The 15509-nt window shown below is 57.3% G+C and overlaps 1 protein-coding gene across 1 annotated transcript in view; it reads right to left on the bottom strand.

Moving 5' to 3' along the window:
• Nucleotides 1-237: 237 nt before the first annotated feature.
• ELL (elongation factor for RNA polymerase II) overlaps nucleotides 238-15509 on the bottom strand; it is an 84801-nt gene continuing 69529 nt past the window's right edge. The window contains exons 6-12 of the mRNA XM_007995806.3: nucleotides 14762-14886; nucleotides 9079-9175; nucleotides 8005-8503; nucleotides 4304-4370; nucleotides 3864-4035; nucleotides 2785-2829; nucleotides 238-2422 (exon numbers count right to left, since the gene is read on the bottom strand). Of these exons, the coding sequence (XP_007993997.3) occupies nucleotides 2306-2422; nucleotides 2785-2829; nucleotides 3864-4035; nucleotides 4304-4370; nucleotides 8005-8503; nucleotides 9079-9175; nucleotides 14762-14886 (1122 nt within the window). The 3' untranslated portion in view covers nucleotides 238-2305. The remainder of the gene's footprint in view (nucleotides 2423-2784; nucleotides 2830-3863; nucleotides 4036-4303; nucleotides 4371-8004; nucleotides 8504-9078; nucleotides 9176-14761; nucleotides 14887-15509) is intronic.

Genomic DNA, 15509 nt, shown 5'->3' with positions numbered 1-15509 from the left:
ACAGAACCCACACCCTAACACACCCACATACCTACACAGATACCCCACACCCCAACACACCCACACATACCCTAACCACACACTACACACCCACACATCACACCCAACACACACCGACACAGATACACTACACATCCACACACACCACACACACACCATACACCACAAACACAGATACACCAGCACCCACACACCACACACACCACACACACCAGCCAGGCAGTCTGGGCTGCCGGGTTCAGTTCAGTGAAATTTATTGGAGAATGAAAAAAGTCAGCATTCACCTGTTTAGTGTACAAAAAGGACACTAGATCTTTTAAGAAAATATTAGGAAACTGAAGACACAGATGCCTTTCAATTGTAACATTTTGGCAAAAGTGGAAAGTTCTTGTAAACACCAACCCCATGGCTCAAAATAGTTTTTCTCCACAGTACAACATTAAAAGAAAAAAAATAGTATCAATAAGTTAGACCATATTTAATCAGCTAGAACTTTGTCCACCAACCCCCAAAACACAAAACTTTTCTTAGCTTCATAATTCCTTAAAAGGAGAACAAATAAACAACAAAAACAACAACAACAACAAAAAGGCAAATTCAACTGACAGCCCCTTGGACTGGTTCCCAGGGCAGAGGGGCGGGCAGTCCCAAGCTGGGACCTCCTGAAATTATCCCACCTCACTCATGTCCGCAGGGCTGGCTGCGGGCAACACAGCGGGGTCCAGCTGACCCTGGAGGCCCCCTGGAGTCTGCTCGACCCTTCCCTGGCCGGCCCAGAAGAGAAAAACAACAACAGCTATTGAAACATGAAGGATCAGTTTCCTCGGAGCTCTGGGAACCCGGGGATCCCAAAGGAGAGAGACTCTTGGGCAGGGGTGGGATGCACTGTGGGCCCTCCATGGTCAGCTCTTTGGAAGCTATCAGGAGGCACCCCTCCACCCCCCAGTTTAGAAAAATAGACACATCTGTATTTTTGCATTTCTGCTCTCCCTGCCTGACTGCTGATGGCAGCAGTGACCCCCATGTGATCCCTGGGCCCTGAGTCACAGCCACCCCCACCACCACCTTCCCAAGTCATGGCTTCATTCAGCCCTAAATGGGAACATACGCCTCAGACCCCACCATGCCCTGGGGGGTCCCCACACACGCACACACACGCACACTTGCGTGGCCCCCCGATGCTTTCGGGGACGCTAGAGTAGGCACAGCAACAAAGCAGCAATTGGGGTGTCTGCACAGCCTGCACCCCCAGAGCAGGCGGACCCATCCTCCTGGCTCCCCAGCTCTGCCCACGGGTCCCTGGGGCCTCCCTGACCCCAAGGCACCCAGCCCTCCATCAGCCCCTCCCTGAGTGCAAACCTTGGCGGTGGCTCTGCTAAAACGACCCCAGGACCCACAAGTGGACAGAGGGACGGAGGGAGGCCAGCAGCATCGAGACTACAAGGTCTCAACAGTGTGGAATGAGCAGCAGCAGCAAATGGGAAACCGAGGACATCACAAAGTAAAATCTGACGCCGCTGCAGCCGAGTCTCAACTTGGAGCACAGAAACACAGTGGCCCCCGACAGCTGAGGGCCTCAAATAACAGGGCAGGCCTGGGGGCGCCAAAAGCCCTCTGCCCCCTTGGCTCTGAGCAGCTGCCTGGGGACACCAGCTGGAGTTCTCAAAATAGCCACCCAGGCCACCCCATTTGCTTGCTGGAGCAGAGACCCTGCCCGAGGAGGAGAGGCTGGGGACGGGGGTGCCTAAACATAGAGCCAGAGACTAGCAGAGGCCACGTGCCCCGTCCCCGCGCCCTCAGAACGCGGCTGCACCTTTCGACGGCCTCTGTAATACTGCAGGCAGGACCCAGGGCAGCGGCTAGACCCTGGGTGTCCGAGGAGAGGGAGGCACAGGTTTAGAAAAAAGATTTTGCTTCTCTTTTGTACAAAAATAGACTCAAGTCTCATTAGCAGTAGCTAAAAGTGGCTGTCTTTGTATAAAACTAGAAAAGGCAGGCGCGCCGCCCTGAGGGCCTAGGAGTCTTCTGGCGAGAGAGGAGGCTGAACCCAGGGGGCTGCAGCCAGGGAGGAGGCAGTGGGCTTCTGGGGAGCCCGTCATAGGCAGGGACTGCTCAGGAGGCGCAGGGAGGGCCGAGGTGGGCTTGCAGCCACCTGCCAGGGTGAGACGTCTGCAGGGGCTGCCCTGAAAGCCGGCGGTGCTGGCTCAGATGAGCATCTTCCTTGGGTTTATTTTTTTAAATAAATCCTCTCTCCCGGCTTTTTGCTCCCCCCACCCTCCCAGATCCCTGCCATCGGGGCGGGCGGCTAGGGCCAAGCCTGCAGCTGCCGCTGGTCGTACTCGGCAATGAGTCTCTTGATGTGGGCCAGCTTGCTGTGCAGGTACTCGCAGCGGTGCTTCTCCTGGCTGTAGTTGGTATTGGTCTGCGGGACAGCACAGTCACGCTCAGCACAGAGCCTCCCTGGGTGCTACTCCCCGCTGTGAGCAGGCCAGTGCCCACCCCCCCCCCCCAACCAAAAACCTGGGCTTGGTGCCCAGCAAGGAGGGTTATGGTCCAAGGGCAGAGTGGGAGTTGGTTCCCCGCACCTCCTCAGCTTGTGTGGCTGGGCCGGGATGCCACAGCTGAAGACTTGGCTGGGGGAGGCGGGGCAACTTTGGCCTCAGACCCAAAGGCTCTTCCCCCACACCTTAGAAGTAGCAGGCAGGGAGGTTGCCCTGGGCCCACTCTCCTCCCTCCAGCTCCCACGGCTCACTTGGAGCCCATCCCAACACAAGAGACACTCACCTTTTTGATTTTTCTATATTCCTGCAAAATCTGCCCTCGAGTAGTCTAGAAGAAAAACAAAATTTTGAGATGACAGAATGCATCCCCGCCTGCAGGAAACTCAAATTGAGTGGTCCCAGGTGCTCTGAGAAGGGTGAGGAGTGGGAAGGTGGGGCAGCCTCAAGTACAGGGGCAAGTCACACCCCATGGGTCTGCAGTGGCTGTAGCTCCAGAGTGGATGGGGCATGAGGGAAAGGCTGCCGGGTCCCTTGGAGGCAAGAGCAGGTGGCGCACCGCTGTCATGGGGGTGTGATACAAGGAAGTATCCATGTCACGGCGAGGCTGGGATGGGGGGCTGGGCGGGGCATGCAGCAAAGAGGGAGGGGAGGGAGAGATGCCCCAAGAAGCCGTGGCTTGCAGCCCCTAGAACCCTATCATGAGTCATCTTCTTTGGAAGCCAAAGGGGCTTTGGCCAGGAGATACCCCGGCATCTGATTAATCGGGGCCCAGCCCTGCAGTCAGGTCACCAGTTTCAAAAGGTGGCAGGTGGGGAGGCTGTGTCCAGGGCTGTGGCTGAGGGTGGAGACTCTGTCTACACAGGGCAGCTGAAGGAGCTGTGAGCTCAAGCCAGGGGACCACAAACACAGGGACCTGTCACCTCCCCCTGCTACAGTTGTGGCAGCATGGATGGGCTCCAGGGTGCTGGACAGGGCTCAGTTGCGGAGTCTCCCGAGGGTGTGGCACAGGTACCAAGAGCCCTGTGTCCTGGGCTGTGAGAGGACCCCCGGTGCTCAAATGTGTGGCGATCCATGTACCCTGGATCGCCCCCACCCAAGGAGGTGGGTTACAGCTGTCCCCACTGCAAAGGAGGCTGACAAGCTGGGCTGCCTTCAAGGACTCCCACAACAGGGCCCCAGGGCCAGGCCAGAACCATGGAATTGCCGCATGGAGTGCACCAGGGGGAGAAGTGCTGCCTGGGGAAGGGCCAGACTCTGGGGCCACCAAGCAGGCCAGTAGGCTCGTGGTGGCGATGGTACGCGCCCAAATGGGCCCTGGCTCCTGCCAGAGCTGGGGCACAGCAGACAGCGGGGCGGCTCTACCTCGTACTCCTCGGAGCCCTGGGAGAGCTGCCGGAGCTGGGCGTCTAGCTGCGTGAACCGCCGCGTGATGCGCTCAATGCGGGCGTGCAGGTCGCGGTACTCGCTGTACTCGGCGTTGAAGTCGTTCTTGTAGCTCTGGCGCTGCTCCGAAGAGGAGATGGCTGCGTACTTCCTGAGATAGGAGAGAGGGGCCACTAAGTGGAGGCTGGAAGGACCCAGCTCCACCCAGGCAGCGGCCATCCTGGCTCCGCCGGCGGCCTGGCCTCTCGGGTGATCCCCTGGCTTATGAGGGGGCCTGGCCCAGAAAAGGCTGCTATGTTTGGAATTCACATACTCAGACTTGCAGTGGCTTTCTGCCTCTGATAACCTGCAGTGCTGGGGGAGGGGGTCTGAACCCAGAAAAGGGAGGACTGGCCTGCAGGGCCCGGACAAACACTCACAGCAAGTAGTCGGGCGTCTCCGACGTGGATGTGGGAACACTGGAAACGCTGCAGCTTCCGTTTAAACCTACGAGAACAAACACATACCTCCTGAGTCTGCACCCATGGCACTGGTCTGCAGGAAGCACGCCAGGATGGGGACATGCATCAAAAGTGCACGCTTTGCTGCTGGAGGGACATGGAGGGACGGCAAAGGGGATGACTGTGTGGCAGATACAAGGGCTGAGCACCTGGCACCTGGCAACTGTGGGCTGCTGGACCTGGACATGCCTTCCAGGTGTCGAGCAGAGTTCAATGTGCACCTGCGTGTCCAGGGCAAAGCCCTGCAGGACACAGAGCGCCCAGGCATCACCACAGTCACATTCTTGGCAAACAGCAGACAGGTCAGGGAACTGCAGGGCCAAAGCCTGCACAACCGGTCAGAGCTTCCCCCAGGCCAGGTCTTTGCTGCCTCCACTGACTGCATGTCAAAGGTCACTAAGCTGAAAACAAATGACCCCTGGCCTGACCCGAGTCTCTGTGGCATCCCAGTCTCTGGCCAGGCAGGACAAAGACAAGATGGCCAGCAGGGCCTGCATCTCTTGCTGCTGACAAAGTTCCAGGCCCTTGGTCTGCACCCCACCCAGATCGTCCCATCCTTTCCACTAGACACTGAACTGCAGGCTCCACAAGGCAGCTCCAGGACAGGGCCAGCCAGAGGAGCCCATGGGCCACCCCAATCGGCCATCCATGAGCAAAGCGTCCATGATGATGCTCAGCCCTTCAGCCCTTCAGGGGCCTGCCCAAAGCTGCACAGCTGATGGCTAGATGGGACCCCAGGCAGCTGTCCTCTCCTCAGCCATGTGGTGGGGTGCCCTGGCCACATATGACAACACCCCTGAGGGTTTGGCAATCAGGGAGGAGGGGCAGGAGGACTGAAGTGCCCGTCACCTAGGACCACAGTCGCCTCATCCCCTCAGATCACAACTACAATTTAGTGCGTTTCCTAGGCCTTCTTGAAGTGACTTTCTTTCCAATACAGGAATGATTTTATCAATTTCAGATGTATCCTCAGTACACTTTTTTTTTTTTTTTAGGAGACAGGGTCTTGCTCTGCCACCCAGGTTGGAGTTGCAGTGGTGCGATCATGGCTTACTACAACCTTGAACTCCTGGGTTCAAGTGATCCTCTTGCCTCAGCCTCCCAAATAGGTGGGACTATAGGCATATGCCACCATGCCCAGCTAATTAAAAACATTTTTTGTAGAGATGGGGTCCAACTGTGTTGCCCAGGCTGGTCTCAAACTCCTGACCTCAAGCAGTCCTCCTGAATTGGCCTTCCAAAGCACTGGGATTATAGGTGTGAACCACCACAGCTAGTGAATTTTTTTTTTTTACTTTTTAGTAGAGATGAAGAGGCTCTCCTATATTGCCCAGGCTGGTCTTGAACTCCTGGACTTAAGTGATCCTCTTGACTTGGCCTCTCAACATGCTAGGATTACAGGCAGAGCCACTGTGCCTGGCCCTCGTGCACATTTTCAGGGGCCCTCTGCACTATCCCCTGAGAGAGCAGGAGTCTGCAATCTCCAGTTTGCTGAGCCCTCTCTCTCAGTGTAACATCTGGGCTGACCACAGCAGCTTCTCTGCTGCCAAATTCCCAAAAGTGGACAAAGCTCACTCCCCACAAAGTTTTTAACAGTCCCAACTCTGGGTCAGGCACTGCCTTCAATATCGCCACCACCCCCACCTGGGTTGTCTTTAAAAGGCTGTGGCCTTCCCAGGGCTGCAACCCACTGGGCATGTATTGAATGAATCTGACCCTGGTCCAGGCCAGAAGGAAGTGACAGGCAAGGCACAGCTGGGAAAGCCAAGCCCATGCTCCCGCCAGAGTGGCCTCCGTGGGTATTCTAGGACAGGTAACTGTCATGTGTCAGGCTGGTCAACATCACTGCATTTGACAGGCCCCAAGATCTTCACCAGCTAGCATGACAAATGGGGAAATCAAGGCTCGGGGTCAGCTCAACCTGGTACCAGTGGGCCCTTCAAAGTCCAGCCCTTGGCAAACCTCAGTGGCCCCCACTCCCGCTCAGCTCTGGCTGTGTGGGGCCGGCCAAGCTGGTCCCTGCTTTGGGGCCCCAGGGAACACCCCCACAGCAGCTCCTCTCCCTATCTGTCCCTTCACAGTCCACATCTCTCTACTTGCTTGTCCCGGGCAGGGGCACAGGCACATGTACCACTTTTGGGACCCTGGGTAACATGGACCACCAGCACCAGGCTCAGCTTCTGGTGACTCTACTGTCCTTTTCTTGGTGCTTGGGACATCTACCCCTGGTTTGCACTTTCTCACCTGTGGTAGAGATGACAGCTCCTAGGCCGGGGATGAGCTGCCTAGGGGCTGACATGCACCAGGCCAGATAGGAAACCACCTTGAGTCCCCAGGCCTGTCTTGGCACCTAGACACTGGGTATCCAAGGAAGGGACACAGCCCAGAGTGGTCTGTGGACCCTGGACCTGGGCCATTTGAGACAGATCCTGGCCCAGGTCTGGCTGTGGGGTGTGGGTGTGTCCTGGGAATCAGGAGTCCTGCCCTAAGCATGGCCCTGGTCAGAGAGCCTGCCCAGGGAGTGAGGCCACCTTCTCCCCTTCGGCCTCCACATGCAGTCCCATGGGAGGTGGGAAGCCCAGCACGAGGCAGGGCTGACCCAACCCCAAAAGTCGTCCTTCCTATCCAGTAAGACCCAGCCACAGTTGTGAGGACCTGCTCTCCAGCCACAGCAGGGGACAGGGCATGGCCCTCTGAGCAACGCAAAGCTATAATGGAAGAAGGACTCCCATCCTCATCCCAGGAATGCCCCTGACTCAGCCTCCTCCCCAGAGACACAACCCAAAAGCACAACAGGTGACACCACCTGGGCTGCCCTGGGCCAGCCAGTGCTGAGAGCGAGGTGGCTATCTGCAACTGGCCGCCATCACCACATGGGACCACTGCAGCCCCTGCCACACATGGTGGTGGAACAGCCACTGCACGCTGGCCGCTGCTTCTGCTGGTTCCTGTAAACAAACAGCTGCACAGGCTCATGGCCATGGTGCTGGGCGGGTGCTACTGCTGCTCGGTTCAGGTGCCTGGGCTGTGGGCTCGGAGCTGCCCAGGTCTCCTGGCTCCCCAACTCCAGCCTGCCAGGCCCTGTCCCCACAGCAGAAACCTACACTCTACAACAGTCGTACGGGGCCTACGGAGGTCCAGGTGCTATCCCTCTCCCACCAGAATCTGCCTATCCGCACCTGTACTGCCTCTCCCTGAATAGGGCTGGCTTGCCTGGGCCCCTACTGCCTTCCCTGAACCCCAGCAGATCTCAGCATGTCCCTGGTTCCTGGGGCTTCCCTGCAGTCAGAGCTGGGGCCTGGGCCCCATTCCTCTCCGCATGTTAGCCCCTTCCGTGGCCTCAGTTCCCCATAAGGCTCTGGGCCTCCGGCCCCCAGTGTTGGCCTGGCACATTGACTGCAAGTGACACTGGGCACTCCAGATGGGCAGGGAGAGGACCAGATGCAGGAACATAGGGTGCCAGGTGCCGGGCACACAGAGCAAATCTGACAGGGCCTGGGGCAACAGGGCTCCCTCTCCCAGCTTCTACAGCGTGAGCCCCCTCGACACCCCATGAAGGTGAGGTGGGTGTTGGGCCAGTACTTGCAGTCCCAGCAGCGCCCTCCTGCCTGGGCACCTACCTGGGGCGTCTGCTGGGGCTCCGAGGGTGGCACGGGTGGCAGGTGCACAGTCTGGAGGCTGGGCCCGGGGTCTGTCCTCAGACGCCTTCTCCTTGTCTTTGTGCTTCTTGGACTTCTTCTTGGGCTTGCTGCGCGAGGGGCTGCTGTGGGGCCTGCTGGGCTGGGCACAGTCCGTCAGCAGGGGCAGGCCGAGGCGCGCAGTAGGGGCTGGGGCAGCCACCTCTCCGTGCTCACAGTCCCGGCCGCTGTGGCCCAGGTCATTGCTGACATCGGCCAGGGGGTCATGGACCCTTGGGGGCTCCAGCCGCGGGGGCAGGTGAGTGCTGGAGCTGAGGGTGTCCGTGCTGGCTGGCGGGCCCGGGGTGGGCAGCAGGGCCTCACGGCCATCGGGCATGCCCAGCTTCCCATTGATGGCAGGTTGAGCTCTCTGAGTGAAGTGCGATATCCGGGGTTTCTTGTTGGCTAGGGGGTCGATGAAATCAGGAGGCTGTGGCCGTTTCTGGAGAGGAACAGAGACCATTTTAGAGGGGAGCACAGAGCGGCTGGGCAGCAACAGGCAATCCCCTGGCCCAGCCAGAAAACCCAGTGCCGCCTGCAAGGCCCACACTGGCCACATGGGGGCGCCCGGGCACCAAGTCAGGTCCCAGGTACTGCTCAGGGTGGCCTCAGCTGGGGCCCATCAGCCTGCTGGGATAGATGCAGGGGGAGGGCAGGGCCCAGCGTGTGAGTGGGCCACCCCGGGGACTGGTCTAAAGCGCTGCTGTGCTCAGCATGCTTCCCCAGCGATAGCTGTGACACAGGAGCAGGAGGTCCAGGGGCAACCCCACATCAGGGAGCTGCCCCCTGTCCCAGGTTCCGCACTGTGACACTGGGGTGCTGCAGCCACAATGGCAGAAATCTGGCCCCAACCCCAACCCGACAGCTTCCCCCTTGGTCCCTGGGCGGAGGGAGACGGCTCAACTCGGAGCAGCTCATACTCCAAGGAGCTGGTGAGGAAGGTGACAAAGGTTACTGACGCAACACAGGGTGCCCTGCAGGTGCTCGGGACAGCCACCCCAGGCCTGCCCCATTTACCTGTGGGGGTGAAGCCGAGCGCCCACGCTCGCCTGGGGGGCTGGAGGCAGCAGGGTCTCCAAGGAGGCTGCCGGTGCTCTGTGGCTGGCACAGCTTCCTGCGAAGGAGAGGCAGGACTCCAGGCCTATATCTACATGGGGGCCCGGTGGAGATGCCTCAAGGAAGGGACCCCCCTGCTCCCAAATCCAGAGCAGGGCCAAGGGGTCATAGGAGCCTGGGCCTGAGCCCATCCTGCCCCCAGCTTCACCCAAAGGAGGACTTCCCCACTCACTCTCCCCCTGAGCCCAGAGGAGGGTCACTTTGTGTAGGTGCCTGCTACCAGAGAGACCAGGGACACACACTAGGGTGCTGGACCCTGCTTTTAAAGATAGCTGTTCATCCTGTTCAGAACGCTCACTGCAGAAACTGTCCAAAATGCAAAAGAGAACGGAGGGCCCTGGCCTAGGATGAGACAACCTTCCTGGAAGCCCAGGTCACAGCAGGATCTGGAGGGCGGCAGAGTGGCCACCAGCATGACCAGGTGATGCAGCTGGGGAAGAAGGGAAGAAACACCCCGGTGCATGCTCCTTCTCCCACTCCATGTGATCTGGGCAAGTGGAGCCCCTCACCCCCGCCAGCCACCCTGCAGCTTACGGGTATCCTCTCTGACCCAACTGTTCAACTCCCGGGGGTTGTGCATCTCAGGGGAGCCTAGTGCCGCTCCAGGCCCTGCAGGGAGACTGAAGTCCAGGGCCATGGCCATTCTGTCAGCCAGTGACACCTAGAGCCCATCTCCCTAACCAATGGGCTCAGCTGCAGACCACTGCAGGTGTCACTTCCCTGGTGGCCTGAGAGGAGAACCATGTGGATATAAACAGAACTGCCAGTTAAAGACAGAAAACTGAGGACAGGCATTTGCGTCCATTGAACAGGCAAGGCAGAGACAAAAGGAGGAGTGAAGACACCGGAAAGCAGAGCAGAAGCATGAGTGGTGACTGCTGCAGGATCCAGAGAATCCAGGGCCCAGAGCAAGAGGCACCACGACCTCAGGGGACAACAGGTTGCTGCGGGGCCATCCCCCACAGCTCTACTCCAGGTCCTCATTATTGCTGGTGGGGCTGCAGGGCAGTGAGCCCAGGGCTGTCAGGCAGCAAAGAGGCTCGGGCCACTCCTCCAGGCAGTTGGGAAGCTACCTGGGCCACAGCTAGATAACAGGATGGCCAGATGTGTGGCCTCAGGAGAAGAAACAGGGCCCAGGACTAGGGCACATCGGGATTCAGAGGCCCCAAGCTGTGCAGAGTGTCCCCAAGGGCTGCACTGCAGCTTCCAGGCAACAAATGTCAGACCTCAAAACAGAGGAACAGGAAAATACATTTGAAAAGAGACTCCACAGGGAGATGAAAACGTTAAAAAATAAATCAACAGGCTGGGTGCCATGGCTCACGCCTGTAATCCCAGCATTAGATCCGCCAAGGCAGGCGCATCACCTGACTTTGGGACCAGTCTGGCCAACATGGTGAAACCCCGTCTCTCCTAAACATACAAAAAAATTAGCTGGGTGTGGTGGTGGGCACTTGTAACTTCAACTACTCAGGAGGCTGAGGCAGGAGAATCACTTGAACCCGGGAGGCGGAGGTTGCAGTGAGCAGAGATCATGCCATTGCACTCCAGCCTGGGCAATAAGACCAAGACTCCATCTCAAAAACATAAAATACATAAAACACAAAAAATAGGCCGGGCGCGGTGGCTCAAGCCTGTAATCCCAGCACTTTAGGAGGCTGAGATGGGCGGATCACGAGGTCAGGAGATCAAGACCATCCTGGCTAATGCGGTGAAACCCCGTCTCTACTAAAAAAATACAAAAGAACTAGCCAGGTGACGTGGCGGGCGCCTGTAGTCCTAGCTACTCGGGAGGCTGAGGCAGGAGAATGGCATAAACCTGGGAGGCGGAGCTTGCAGCGATCCGAGATCGTGCCACTGCACTCCAGCCTGGGCGACAGAGCGAGACTCCATCTCAAAAAAAAAAAAGACAAAAAATCCTTAGAGTAGGTTACCAATGACACCCTGGGCTGGGCGCGGTGGCTCACGCCTATAATCCCAGCACTTTGAGAGGCTGAGATGGGCGGATCACCTGAGGTTGGGAGTTCCAGACCAGCCTGGCCAGCATGGTGAGACCCTGTCTCTACTTAGAAATACAAAATTAGTGGTGGCAGGCGCCTGTAATCCCAGCTACTCGGGAAGCTGAGGCAGGCAAAACACTTGAACCTGGGAGGTGGATGTTGCAGTGAGCAAAGATTGCGCCATTGCACTCCCGCCTGGGCAACAGAGACTCCGTCTCAAAAAACAAACAAACAAAAAAGACATCCTGGCTGGGCACAGTAGCTCACGCCTGTAAACCCAGTACTTTGGAAGGCCGAGGCCCTTAAGGTCAGGAGTTCGAGACTAGCCTGGACGACATGGTGAAACCCCACCTCTACTAAAAATACAAAAAATTAGCCAGGCATGGTGGTACGCGCTTGTAATCCCAGCTACTCAGGAGGCTGAGGCAGGAGAATTGCTTGAACTGGGGAGGCAGAGGTTGCAGTGAGCCAAGATTGGGCCATTGCACTCCAGGTTGCGATAGGGTGAGACTTCTTAAAAAAAAAAAAAAAAAGGAGGGAGGGGAGGGGAGAGGAGGGGAAAAGGGACATCCTTTCCATGAAATAAGAACATGATGAGTTAGGCCAGGCACGGTGGATCACACAGCACTTTGGGAGGCTGAGGCGGGTGGATCATGAGGTCAGGAGTTCAAGACCAGCCTGGCCAAGATGGTGAAACCCCGTCTCTACTAAAAATACAAAAATTAGCCAGGCATGGCGGCGGGCACCTGTAATCCCAGCTACTCGGGAGGCTGAGGCACCAAGTTGTTTGAACCCAGGAGGCAGAGGGTGCAGTGAGCCGAGATCATGCCATTGCACTCCAGCCTGGGCAACAGAGCAAGACTCTGTCTCAGTTAAAAAAGAAAAAAAAAGAACACGATGCTATGAAAACGCAGTAGGGAAGACTTTCAGAAACTAGAAATAATAGGCTCATGCATATAATCCCAGTGCTTTGGGAGGCTGAGGCAAGCGGATCACTTGAGGTCAGAAGTTCAAGACCAGCCTGGACAACATGGTGAAACCCCATCTCTATGCCCAGGCAACAGAGCAACACTCTGTCTCAAGAAAAATAAAGAAACTAGAAATACTAGTAAATTAAGAGACGGGATGAGAAATGTCAAAGAAGTCTCCCAAAAGGAGAATAAAGCCGGGTGCGGTGGCTCACGCCTGTAATCCCAGCACTTTTTGGGAGGCCAAGGCAGGTGGATCACAAGGTCAGGATATCGAGACCATCCTGGCTAACACGGTGAAACCCCACCTTTATTAAAAATACAAAAAATCAGCCGGGCGTGGTGGCAGGCGCCTGTAGTCCCAGCTACTCGGGAGGCTGAGGCAGGAGAATGGCGTGAACCCGGGAGGCAGAGCTTGCAGTGAGCCGAGATCACACCACTGCACTCCAGTCTGGGCTACAGAGCAAGACTCCGTTTCAAAAAAAGGAAAAAAAAAAAGGAGAATAAAAAAGAGCAAGAGATGAAAACCAGGAAGAGGAGGACAGACTCTAGCAGCCTGCCAAAGGCAGTTTGAGGTGGTGTGCAGTAGGATAGGCCTTTCCACTACCACACACAGGATAGAAAGACGGATGGACGGATAAGGCAAGTTTTCAGCCTGCAGGGGCAGTGGTGCCCACCATCCCAGAGTAGGTGCTTGGCCAGCCCCTGGCTATGTGGACCAGCACAGGTTTGGGGTGGGAAGCCTCTGACCTTCAACACGGAGGGAAAGCACTTTGGACTCTACAAGTCTAGACGTGATCAACCGCCGGCTCAGCAGGACCATCGTCTGGGCATGAAGATGTGGTCAGCAGTCCTCCCAGAGCCCTGTCCTCAGAGAGGTGCTCCAGGAACTGTGCCCCCTTGGCATGAGGGAGGAGCACAAGCAGGAGTGTAGACTCTGGCATGGGGCTCACATAAGAGGGGAGTGGCTCAGGTTGGAGGTGAGGGCACCAGGCAGTGTGTGGCTCGGGCAGAGGAACCAGGAACTCTTGGGGGGACCTGTAGGACCCCTGACCCACGGACAGTGATGAGAGGAGATTTGGATGCCAGGGACAGCTCAGGGTTGGACGTGATGAACAAAGAGAACATGAGTGAAGAAACCACCCCCAGAGCCACATGTGGTGCCGGCTCAGCTGAGGATGCTCCTGCAGTGACTTGGACCCCCACATCCCATCTGTCTCATGGCCTGCACTGGGCTAACGGCCTGCCCTGGGCTAGGCCGGCTGGTAACAAATACCCCAAGGCCCTGCTTTGATATATATGAGGCTATGGTGTCAAAAACTGCTATAAATGGGGCTTTCTTGGGGGGGATGCTAAATAGGAAAAAAAAAAAAAAAAAAAGAAACAGTTGTGCAGGGGGCACTGCAGGTCACCTTCTATGTGGTTATGGCCCAGGGACATTAACCCTACCCCTGCACGCTAGTGGAAGCTTGTGAAGGCAGTGCTGATCCCCATGCCGGCCGAGAGTAAAAGCGGAGTGCCAAGGAGTTGGCACGAGCCCAGCAGCTCACTCAGCACATGGAACATGAGCCTCGAATCACGGGAGCTGGAGGCAGCTCTGGAGCCTGCATCCTGGGGAAGCTCCCCAACGCCCTGGAGATGCAGCCCAGGCTTCTCCACCTCACTCCACTAGCTCTGGGCAGTTCTCCTTCCAGTGCCCTAAGGGTCTGAGGAACCCAGGGGGCCAAGGGAGAGGACACAGGGTGTGAGGATGGGGGGGGGTCTTCTGCCAAGACTGTGCCCTCTGCCAGCCTGCCGCCAGCCAGGGCAGTGCCCCGCAGGCCCCTGACCTGCACACCCAGGGTGGACAGGCAGGCACTACCCTCTCAGGGGAGCAGAGTGGACCCCCAACTTCACTCTGCTTTCCAGAGGCAATTACTGCTTTAAACAGCTGAACTTCCAAAAAACAACTACAAACTCATAAATACCTCCGAGTCCCCGAGAAATCACTTACGGACTAATTAGCAGATTGGCCTGCTTCACAGCCCAATAGAGCTCCCTAACTGGCAGTAACTGGCAGCCGTGGAGAAGGAAATCATTAGCCGCCTGCCTCCATAACCACTGTTCCCCTGCGCTGTTGCCACTCCTGACCCTGGGTCCCAATTAGCCTGAGGGGATGCATTTAATTAACTCTGCTTAATGACACCTGCCGGGAGTGTTGTTTGGCCTTATTTCTCTCTACTTCAGGTTCTTGAGAGGCTCTTTTCAAAAAGCCAGTGAACTTCTGAGGCCCTGTGGGGATGCCCAGGTTGTGGAGGGAAGCATGAGGGGAAGTTGGGGACAGCTGAGGAATGTCCGGGCAGACTGAAGCCTTTTGTCTGAAGATTCCGAGGTTGGGGCCAGTGACTCACACCTCCATCCCACTCTGTGGGCGTGGCCTTCCCCCACCATGGGAGGCCCTGGAGCACCACGTGGGCTGTAGGGAAGATGGCCAGAGAGGCCTGTTTGGACCCTTCCATCCTGCTCCCAAGCCCTGCAGCCTTCAGGACCACACAAGACCACCCCAACATCCTCTGGGTAAGCTCTGGCTGCCTTCATGGGGGTAGGGACATGCTGGGGCACGGAAGGCAGCATTACCGGACGAGCACCCGCTTCAGCAGCTGCTGGTCTCCCTCCGAGTAGCCAGGCCAGTCTTTCTGCACGTCCTTGTACATGCAGTCCTGCAGCGTACACGTGCCATCCTTAGCACTCATGTTGGCCACCTGCAAGACAGAGCCAGCCATCACTTTGTGGGAAGCCTGAGAGAGACGGGGGACTAGAGAAAAAAGATCTTATGGCGAGGTTGGGAAGGTGTGCAGAGACAGTAGAAGACAGACAGACGGAGACAGAGGAGAGGAAAGAGGATGGCCCACTACCGATCCGTGCTGCCTCCCACCCTTAGTTCCCCCGCACACAATCCTCAGGGTGCAGAAGGGACAATGAGGTTCATGAAGCCAGGTCCAGACTCAACTGTCTTACAGGTGCTGGGCCAGGCTGGCTCCAAAACGGGGAGGGCTACCACCTGCAGTCCTGAGACCCTATCACCTGTCCCCTGGCCCCCCTAGCCTATTTCTCTTTTTCTTTTTTTTTGAGACGGGGTCTCGCTCTGTCGCCCAGGCTGGAGTGCAGTGGCCGGATCTCAGCTCACTGCAAGCTCCGCCTCCTGGGTTTATGCCATTCTCCTGCCCCAGCCTCCCGAGTAGCTGGGACTACAGACGCCCGCCACCTTGCCCGGCTAGTTTTTTTTGTATTTTTTAGTAGAGACGAGGTTTCACCGTGTTAGCCAGGATGGTCTCAATCTCCTGACCTCGTGATCCGCCCACCTCGGCCTCCCAAAGTGCTGGGA

The sequence above is a fragment of the Chlorocebus sabaeus genome, chromosome 6 (assembly GCF_047675955.1).
Source record: "Chlorocebus sabaeus isolate Y175 chromosome 6, mChlSab1.0.hap1, whole genome shotgun sequence".
In the NCBI taxonomy this organism is placed as follows: Eukaryota; Metazoa; Chordata; class Mammalia; order Primates; family Cercopithecidae; genus Chlorocebus; species Chlorocebus sabaeus.
Note: the sequence above shows the minus strand (reverse complement) of the source record. Positions and strands in the feature narration are given on the sequence as shown.